The 10,421-nt window shown below is 46.7% G+C and overlaps 1 protein-coding gene across 1 annotated transcript in view; it reads right to left on the bottom strand.

Moving 5' to 3' along the window:
* The window catches only part of DOCK11 (dedicator of cytokinesis 11), a gene marked incomplete at its 5' end in the record, with an annotated part of 54,373 nt that extends 43,984 nt beyond the window's left edge, over window positions 1-10,389 (bottom strand). Inside the window, 8 exons of the mRNA XM_010009921.1 lie at window positions 605-684; window positions 1,132-1,309; window positions 2,536-2,670; window positions 5,736-5,831; window positions 8,259-8,328; window positions 9,712-9,794; window positions 9,964-10,053; window positions 10,279-10,389. Coding sequence (XP_010008223.1) covers window positions 605-684; window positions 1,132-1,309; window positions 2,536-2,670; window positions 5,736-5,831; window positions 8,259-8,328; window positions 9,712-9,794; window positions 9,964-10,053; window positions 10,279-10,389 — 843 coding nt within the window. The remainder of the gene's footprint in view (window positions 1-604; window positions 685-1,131; window positions 1,310-2,535; window positions 2,671-5,735; window positions 5,832-8,258; window positions 8,329-9,711; window positions 9,795-9,963; window positions 10,054-10,278) is intronic.
* Between the last annotated feature and the right edge of the window lie 32 nt (window positions 10,390-10,421).

Raw genomic sequence — 10,421 nt, forward strand, 5'->3', positions numbered from 1 at the left:
CAGCCCCTGATCGAGGGCCCTCTCCAGCATCCTTGCAGCCCCCTTCAGACACTGGAAGCTGCTCTGAGGTCTCCACGCAGCTTCTCTTCTCCAGTCTGAACAGCCCCAATGTTCTCAGCCTGTCCCCATTCGGGAGGTGCTCCAGCCCCTGATCATCCTCCTGTGGACTTCTCTCAGCTGCAGCCACCAACACTATGCAATAGCAGTACAGCAATATGGCTCTGCCAGCTGAAAAACCAGACAGAAGCAGGCAACCGCACTGCATCATAAACAGGAGGTTGCTGCCACCTAACTGCCCCTCTGCCTTCATGGCCTGGACCACCACCCCTGCTGAAAAAAATGAGCACTGTTGACCACAACAGCCCTTCATTTGCTCTAACTCTGGTTCTTCCTTAAGGGCCCCCCACTTAGAAGCAAGGAGCATGCAGCCTCAAATCATGGAGCTCCATCCATGAGACAGATGAGAGAACAGGGACCCTACCAGCACTTGGAGCCTGCATGGTCCCCCCAGAGCTGAAGACACAGAAAGTGGAAAACCCCTTTTATAGACCTGGTAGAGACAACTATCTATGGGCTGGGAGAGTGTCCTCTGCAAACACAATACCTTCATCAGCTCTGGATGCATGCTCCTCTCCAGGCTCTCCAGGATGTTCTCTGATTTTCCCTGTGTGCCTGATTCATCATCTGCAAGGACACAAAAACCAGATGTTCAGAACTGCAGAAGCACTGCTCTGCCAGAAAGCATCCTGCAGTATTTGCTTAGAATAGCACGGAAACAGTTCATGGGGACTTTTCCACTCCTCAGGAGTAAGATTTTTCCATACATTACCAGTACCAGATTGTATTATTACAGCCTGCTAGGTCTTTCCAAAGCAGAACTCCAGCACAGAGCCAATTTTCCAGTAGGCTTGAAAATTTGCCATGGATTTCCCATCCAGAAGAAGGGTCATGTTTCCCACCACTTTTATTCCTCAGACTATTGTCTCCATTATACTAAGCTCTTTTGCATGGTATCATGTGTCAGCCACAATTCTTGCTATTAATACAGGAAGACAAACACACACTTCTCCAAGCACACTGCTCGCATCCTGCTGCACAGGGGTGAAGGTAGGTGCTTATTTATAAATTGACCTTGCACAGATTCCACAGTGTCTTTCTTCTCTTGCACCAAACTCTCAGTATTGCTCTGGATGATCTTCCTCAGAGTGACCAGCCATTCTTCCATCTCCTGCTCAGTTTCAGCTGCCAGGTAGTGGCTGTACTTGTCTATCGTCTTCAGTTCAAACGCGTAACGGCGCATCTTGGGACACTGAACAAACAAATAAGAACCAGAAAGATTTGTATTACATTTTGCTCAGCAACTCACACAGTTCCTCTCTGTGGAAGCATCCTGAACTGAAATACCAGGAAACACAATGTCAGCACCCTCGCTGATACTGTGCAGCCTCTCCTGCAGCAATCACAAAGGGCTTCACAGCTGCAATCAAGCAGCTGGCCGCTCCATGGTTGACAGCTACTCTGAAAGTGGAAGAAAGCCAGACTGAACCGCAGACACTGCACTGACGAGCCCAAGCAAGCTCCTTCTGTTGTCTGACCTTTAATGTTTACCCAGAGAAGCCAGGAACTGGATTTGTCTGAGACAGTAAGTAATGCTGCACTCCAGGATGCTTAGAGGCATCTAATTGAAAGCAACTGGTTCAATGCAACTTCTCTGAGTTCTGCTGGCCTTTAAACAGCATTTTCCAACCAGAAGCCAAGGCAAACCTGATGTACGTCCTGTACATCACTGAGGTGTGTGCACTACTGCTTTTCCTCTGTTCAGAAAGACACAGGTCCTCTGTTCAGGAAGCACACAGCTCCAATTCACCTATGCTGAAGTGAGTAACTTAAACTGCCCTGTACCAGCTCCATGGCACTTGGCACTTGAAGCTTCTGCAGAGGCAGCAGCAGAAGGCGCAGCAGCAGAAGGCACAGCAGCAATCCACTGCTGTGTTTCACTCTCAGCATAACAGAACAAACCCAGGTTTAAGCTCTAATACGTCAAAGCTCTAATAAGTCTAAGTACAAATGCCTGCTCCTAAAACCTTACAAGCCCTTTGCAGGCCGTAGGTCCCAAGGGGTTACATGTTTCCATGGACGTATCGGGCTATAACTTCAGAAACAAAAAGCAGGTATGAGCAGCAAATAGAGGAGGAAGGTACACCAAGTACTGGCCACAACCCTCTGGTGTCTTGGAAGGTACCTGACCTAGGATAACCAGGTAAATGAGATGGACAGACCAGGGAGACAGCAGATGAGGCAACGATGAAACGCTTCCATTTTACTCTGACAGCAGTTCTCCACTTGCTGTCTTCCTGGCACTCATGGAATGCTTTGCCTACCTTTTAAAAGGATGAGCTGACAGAGCTAACCAGCTCCAGGTTAGTTTGTAAATCTGTATCTTCACCCCTCAGTGGCCCACACCTTAGAGAGCATGTCTGTCTCAGAGCTAGCAGTGCATCGGCCCATGTCCAGCTATGCAGGAAGCACACTCACCTGAACAACGTCATTGCAAGCATCCAAGAAAATACAGCCTTTGGATTCCTTTGAAATCTTCTCATCTTTGTAGGAATTAAGAATATAAGAACCATCTGTGAGTTGTGACAAGTAAAAATACCTCCTCTTGAATACCTGCAAAAGAACAAAGTCTTGCTCATGCAAGTATTCACTCTGCTGTATATCACAAACCACAGCCACAGTATCTGCCCTCCTGCTATTGAGAAAATACTGGAACAAGAAACACTAAAGACCCTGGAGTGTTGTGGATTCACCCCTTTGAGTACAAGTTGTTTTCATAAAGAGAGATTTCATCATCTTCTTTAATGTCCTTGTAGTTATAAGTTTGTCCATCTAAAGCAAAGCCCCAGGGCTTCCAGCTCGCCTCTCAGCTGGCTCCAGCCTCATTTATCTTCACAAAGCAATGCTGCATGGTACATTCAGATCAGCTCACTGCTTGAAGATTCATCCCAGCCTAGAGCAGGTATTGCCAGAGCCTTTTTGATAAAGACCTCAGTTAGAATTACAAAGCAATTCTCCGGAAGACTTTGGAACAGACGTGGAAATTCCTAGCATGCAAATGCAAGCCAAGGGACACTACTCCATTCAACTGCTTGGGGTTTTTTTTTGGTTTTGTTATGATTTGCTTGGTGTTTTATATATATATACACACAGAAACCTATTTTCATATGAAGTGGCTTGGCTCAGTGTTCAATTCTCATAAAGCAGTAAGCTTGAGAGAAGTGTTTCTGTGTTTGAGATACTGATTTTTATGAAAAAACAAAGCTCTTCACTATCTCTGAACATCTTCCTTCACATTTGTCAGCCAAAAGGTGCTGGACTATAATTCAGGAGAACATTTGGCAGCAGTTATGACAGCACCATATGCTGTCATATGGAGGCTGTAAGAAGCAGGGTGCATTTCACAGTTGCTGGGTATCTGTGTTAGAAGAATCATGAAGGAAGCTGCAGCAAGCAGCATTGTGAGTATTTTCCACTCTTCTGCGTATCTGGAAGATGTACAAATAAACACAGCATTTTTCATCCCAGACGGGAAACTACTAGTAATTTCCTGCTCCCTCCACTACTGACACTAGCACGTGTTCAACAAAACCACTCACACAGAACTGGAAGAGAGCACTGCGCTCTGAATGGTAACCTCTGGCATCATTTAGATGACTAGCTAGCCACAGAGCTGCTCCAAGAGTTGTTTTATAAGATTTAACTAAACATTTAGTCCAACAAAGCATAAAAATACATGGAAAGCTAAGTATGCTAAGCATTAAGCCAGCTTAAACACTGATTTAGCACTTCACTGAATCAATCTCAGAAACTCTGGCAGTGGATGCTACAGAAACCCATGACAGATCTCTCTCTAGATATTACAGGGTTGATATCCCTTGTGGATATGGGATTTCACACTAAACCATTTGGCATCTTCTGAACTCTGTTCAAAAGGAAATGTAGAAGCAAGCAGCAAACACTATTCCTATGATCCTTCCCCCTTGTAAGCACTGCTGTCAGAAATAACTGTCAGAAGACTATGCTCATTTGAAATGAATACTAGAAACCTAGGAACAGAGGGGAATGGCCCCTCTGATTGGGCTACAGACACTGCTGGTGAGCACTGCAATTGCAGAGGCATGGCTAGAGAGCTGGGGAAGTCCATTTGGGAAGACAGGAAGAAAAGGGAAGAGAGAGGGGAGGGAGAGGAGGGAGGAGAAAACTGACGCCCTGGTTGTAATGCAGCACACTAACATGTTGCAGAGCAGACAGCAAGAGAGCTGCGCCAAACCAGGGAAGCTCCCTGCAAAGGAAAGGTTACTCTGAAATAAAGGCTGGCGGCTGCACCCTACTTAGAGCTTGCCCGTGGGTTGGCTCTCCACAAAGTACATTCTGCACATGGTTAGCAACAATGTGAGTTACCAAGCACCCAGCACGTGGCAGCAATGGAAGAGCCAGCACTCGAGATGGACACATGTGCTTCTGCCATAGCACAGGAGCTTCTCAACGCGGTGATAATGCCGAAGACGTTCCAAGTCCTCAGATTTCTTGCATGTGCCTTAGGAGGCGTTTTGTAAAATACAGAAGTGACCAGGACCAGCTCAGAAAACAGCTACTGATGTTTGATACTTTGATATCTGAGTTTCACAAGAGACTCCGTGGATCTTATTAATGGAACTGAAGCCAGTGTACTTCAGAGAACGTCTCTAGAAGGTGGGTCTGAAGTGCTGAGCACAGAGGCCAACAATACCACAAGAGGCTCAGTCAAGAACAAACCCAAGTGACTACTTCCAGCATGTATGATACCTCATCCAGAAGTTAAAGGAGCACAAATGGCTTCAACCTTGCTGCTTGGAAAAGCAGAGGATCAGAAAATCCTGCTCTGTGTGTTGCCTTCAAGCTCATGAGTAATCATTTTAAAACTCAATTAAATTTAGCACTATGAATGGTCCTGCTCCACTTCTTACAAAAGCAGAACTCGTTGAATTGAGCTTTATGAGATTTACTAGTATCCTTACAAAGCAGCCTCACTGCAGCCATCCTTCAGCTGCACAGTTGAGGGTAACTCCCTCATATTCTCTCTATGCTGTAAGGAGGCAGCTGCAGGGTGGAACAAGAGATGGGCTCACTGCCACAGCAAAAACCTGTACTGGAACTGCTAGAAACCTCCACTGCAAAATGTGAGCAATGTCATGCTGGATTATGTGCAGTGTTAAACAGGAGACAATGCAGCTGTTGCTTCTAGGTCAGTAAAGCTCCATCTCCTCAGTGATATCACCCCTGCTTTTGAAGCTAAGACTTGGCCTTGCAATTTAAAGCTGGTCTCCATACATATTTCCTACCAGCAAGGAAACTATCAATTCAGAGGAGTCTTCTTTGCAGGGCAGCTGTTTCAGTTATTTAAATTGCCTTCCTCTTCTGGGCCTCAGCTGCTCATTCAGAAACAATCCTGGTTTTCTGAAACAGCCCTTTTTGTTCAGCTTGCTTGTCACGAATTGGAGTGCATGGGTCTTATTTTCTGGGGAGGGAAGAGGTAAAAGGCTGTTGCCAGACTGGGTTTTCCAGTCCACCTTGGGATACTCTACAAGAGGGACAGACACCCATCCAAACCCAAGCCTACCCACTGCACTCCTGATGTGGTCTGAGCTTAACCTCGTGCCTTGTTCACGATCAACATAATGCTGGATCAAACTCACCTTCATGGTAACAGTGATGGTGCTGTTCACATTGGCTTTGTGCAGCCAGCCTTGCTTTATTACCCCACCCTTCTGGGAGCACAGGGAGGAGGAATCCTGAAAGAGAGCAAAAGAGGCCAGGTTGGACACAGGGGCTTGGAGCAACCTGCTCTAGCGGAAGGTGTCCCTGCCCGTGGCAGGGGTTGGAACTGGATGAGCTTTAAGGTCCCTCCAACACAAACCACTCTGTGATTCTGTGAAAAAGAGGAGGTGATCTGCCTCCCACACAAAATTCCCCTTGGACACAAGGGTTATCTCCACCCTGGAAAGCAATACTGTTCTAACTACAGTGATAAAAACACCACGTAGAATATATGTGTAACATGGACAGCTACACGGCCAGTGTTCTCACAAAAAAAAAATAATAAAATAATCAGGGTTATCTCTTTCCAAGAAAAGGCAAAACAGGCTAGTTTGGGTCCCCTTTAAAAAGGACAGATTACAACTACACTGATAGAGCTGCACAGCAGTTTGCAGTGAGGAAATGCACGGTGGTTCTTACACAGTGTTGCAAAAGCTTGGGGGAAGAAGGACATTTTCAAAGTGGTCTGTTCAGGAGGTTGCAAAATACAGAACTCCAGCCCTATTGTGTCATTTCCCTTTGGATAAATCAACTCTCCATTCTACATTTAGGTGAAAACCCCCAGGCCACAAAAAGTGGAACATCATAACTAACTGTTTGCACATTCGATGAATCAGAAAGCTTCAAGTGAGCAGACAGGCTGTGCCTGGTGTGTGAGCTGGGATGTGCACCTCTGCTCCAGCCCGTGGTCCCAGCCAGGGAGCACAGCTCTCCATCCATACCCAACTGTGACCTCCACTGGGGAGGGAGGGAAATGAGATCCCAGACTGGACTTGCAGTGACTCAGCAGCAGAGGTGGACCTGGGCTCTCTGCCCATGAGCTATGAAGGGGGTGGTTTGTATCGTCTCCTGCATCCTGAATGGCAGGTTTTCACTTTTCTTGTCAAACTTCCAATGACAAAGTAAACTTTCTGATGCTTTATTTCCCTGGGTAAAACAACCCGTGACTTCCCCTTTATATTGGTTCACTTTTTTCCATCAGGAGATTGCTTTTACTCGAATTTCCATTACATAATTCTAATGCAAATGTCAGGAAACTCTAACAGAATCCTTCAGATATGGCCATGCCAAAACACAGAAATGACAAAATAACTACCAAAGCTCTTGGAATACAAAAAAAAAAACCAATCTCAGTAAATTCACTTGAGTATTTGTGACACTGACCAAAAGAAAAAAGGTTTCCCCCCAGTTCTGATAGCACATTTTTGTCCTTTTGCTTTTTCAGATGCATGCCCATCCCTGGCAGTGTTCAAGGCCAGGCTGGATGGAGCTTGGAGCAACCTGCTCTAGTGAAAAGATGTCCCTGCCCACAGCAGGGGGTTGGAGCTGGAGGAGCTTTAAGCTCCCTTCCAACCCAAACCAGTCTATCATTCCATGCTGATACCATACTGCACAGCTCTGTCTCCAGCCCATATTAGATATTATTAAAGAGGTAACATGTGAAGTTAACAATGTAATGCAAGCCAACAACACAGGAAAAGAAAAAACAAAATCATTTCCATTTATGAAGAAGCCATCCCAGTCCAGACACAGGGTGTGCTGAGACATACACAGCAGCTGGGAGAGCATGCAGCCAACAGCCCCTTCAAATCTTCGGCTCCACAAGAAACAAACTTCCCTTTTCCTCCGTCCTTAGCAGCAGCTTGGTGCCATGTGGGTTTTAAACAGCTGAGCTAAATTCTTCCACTGTAAACAACAACTTCCTAATGTCATGGGTGTGAGTTAGGCTTCACCTGGCACTTGGGACAGAGAAATGCTCCCTTTTTCAGCAAACATGACCTGCACAGAGAAACACAGCATCCTCCAAAATGAGCACCAGGATGGGGATGTCCCAACTGCCAGAGCCACCAGCTCACCTCAGGGAATTGCTGCAGGCTTGCAAACCTTCCCTGCAACCAGCTGAATGCAATCATGCCACCTTCCAGAGGGAGCAAACCCCTTGGAACATTGGCATAGCATATAGGGAACAGGACTGACACGCTGTGAGTGCATGGGGTGGGAGTGACTGATTAGGAAGTGCCGGTTATGTGCTAGAGGAGGACCCTGATATCACAGCGTGGTCAGAAACCTAATTACCCACTTTTCATTCTGGACATGAAGGATTTTACTTAGTCATTGCTTGGCTGCCTTTTTTCTTCTCCCCTGCTGCCCTTCTTCAAGTAAAAAACATTACATTATGGCTAATCTTGCAGACAATTCAGGAGACCCTTGGCTTCAATAGATTATCCTGAAATATACTCTGAAATACATCACTGTCTCAGCCTTGTGCATGTCTTCACAGCACAAAGCATCTCATCAGAAAGCCACCGCTGGGAACTGAATTCTGACTTTGCCTTGTGAAATCTGCTTTTTAACAGAACTTACAGGGGAATATGTAAAAACAAAGTAAGTTATCTCCTTACCTCATCCTTTTCAAAGTCTTCATCAATTTCAAACACATGGCTTGGAATCTTGTCTGGCCTAAAGGATTTGCTGAAATCACAACACATTGTTATTTATAATGACTGGGACACGAGGGTCCTGCAAGCCAGCAGCTGATGCTGGATCCAGAAGGAGCAGCCAAACTGCAGACTACAGAGTACATCAGAACTGTCCTCCTGCAGAAGACAGATCCCCTTACAGCTGGAGAAAGCTGATTTCTGAGTGCATTTCATGGAAATTAAGCACAAGCAGTATGTAATTAGCTTGCTCCTTGTTAGCTGTCTGATTCTGCAGAGATTTTGCTGAGTTGCATTTATGCAGCACAGAGATGCAGTTTATCTTCTATCTTCCTAAAAAAGCAGCAAGATTAGACTGCAAGGTTATTCACAGATTTTAATATGACTTGATCAACAGTGTTGGCCCTTTGCTGCTTCACAGCCTCAGAACAGACACACTTTAGCCAATTCAAAAGAAAAAGCATGTAAGGAGCTGCTAGCAAGTGAGCAGCCTGAGCAGTGGTCCAGACACACATGGAGCATGGGCAGCCAGAGCAGAGCCAGTGCAAGCTGAGCTGTATGTGCCTGCTGGAGCCATCCAGATTGCTCCCGGGCTGGAATCACTGCCCCAGCCCAGCGTTGGAGCACACAACTCCCCAGCACTGCAGCATAAGCAGCGATACTGCATCACTGACTGAGGGTGTCCAACAACATCTCCACGTCAGGGGGCACAAAGATGTGCTCAGTGCGAGAACACCGTGTCCAGCACACAGAGAACATCAGCCCAAGGGGACAACAAGGCTCCCAAACAGTATTTATCCTGCCACAAGGCCAGCCTGTGCTGCATCCTCATCCCAGATCCCTACCCTGGTGGATAGGATGTGAAGTAACGAAGTAAGATCTCCATGACCTGGCTTCAGCGTGTGCTTGAGCCCAGAACCCCGCCATGTGCTGGGCTGCACCCCCAGAGCGTGAGCAGCAGGCCAGGGAGGGGATCTAAGGCAGAAGCCCTTCCCTGTGAGGGTGCTGAGGCGCTGGCACAGGGTGCCCAGAGAAGCTGTGGCTGCCCCATCCCTGGCAGTGTTCAAGGCCAGGTTGGACACAGGGGCTTGGAGCAACCTGCTCTAGTGGAAGGTGTCCCTGCCCATGGCAGGGGATTGGAAGTGGATGAGCTTTAAGCTCTTTTCCAACACAAACCACTCTGGGATTCTATGACCCATGCTGACATCTATGACCCATCACCATCTCTCTGGCAGAGCTGAATGACAACGTCATGATAACATGAACCTCTGGCCCTCTAATTTTCCCAGTGACAAACCCCTGGAGGGAAGGCTTGTGAGACAGGCATCAGAAGAAAGGGCAAACTGTTTCTGTTAAGCCTGATCAAACCCCAGCCCTGTGACCATGCATTAGTATTCCAAGGGAGCACAACACTTACCATGGCAACATCCGAAAGTCTCCTGAGTATTCCTCATACTTGTAGTTCACCACGTGCCAGTCTGAGCTGTAGGTTTTAATGCACTGAAAGGAAAACAATGCAGCTCTTTGAAAGCTACACCAAGCAAAACAAAACCATGCACAAGGCTGAAAGCCTACAGACTGCTGGGTGAGGGAAGCTCAAGTGGAACAGGCCTGACCAAGGCTGCTCTACTTGTCTGAAGGAAGGCGTTGCGTGGACTTTTGTCCCTACCTCTTTGACAAAGAGACTCTGAGCTTTCTTTAGAGCATCTTCTGGCACTGTTGACTGGACTGTCCTTCTCTGTCGACCAATGACTGAGATCTGCAGGGAAAAGGAGAACATGTTTTCAGTGCAAACGGGGTCTTCAGGGCTTGATACTTGCTTTAAATAAATACTGTGGTCCCAAATGGCCAGTGGGTCATTTCAGTTTTACGTGTCAGAAACGCAGCCAACATGAACATGTGGCTAACAGTGGAAATATTCCAAAGTAAGCAGGACTGGAGATGGGTGAGACTCAAGCACGAGAAACAGCCAGCACCAACTCACAGATACATCCTCGATGGGGAATATCAGCAGGTCCCGGAGGGGATCACTGTAGATCTGAACCTTGCGCTGAAGGATCACGTTCTCATAGTCCAAGGGTTCAACCACTTTAGTTTTTTCCTGCAGGAAAAAAGATGAAAAAAATT

Source organism: Nestor notabilis, unplaced genomic scaffold, assembly GCF_000696875.1.
Source record: "Nestor notabilis isolate BGI_N333 unplaced genomic scaffold, ASM69687v1 scaffold12342, whole genome shotgun sequence".
Lineage (NCBI taxonomy): Eukaryota > Metazoa > Chordata > Aves > Psittaciformes > Psittacidae > Nestor > Nestor notabilis.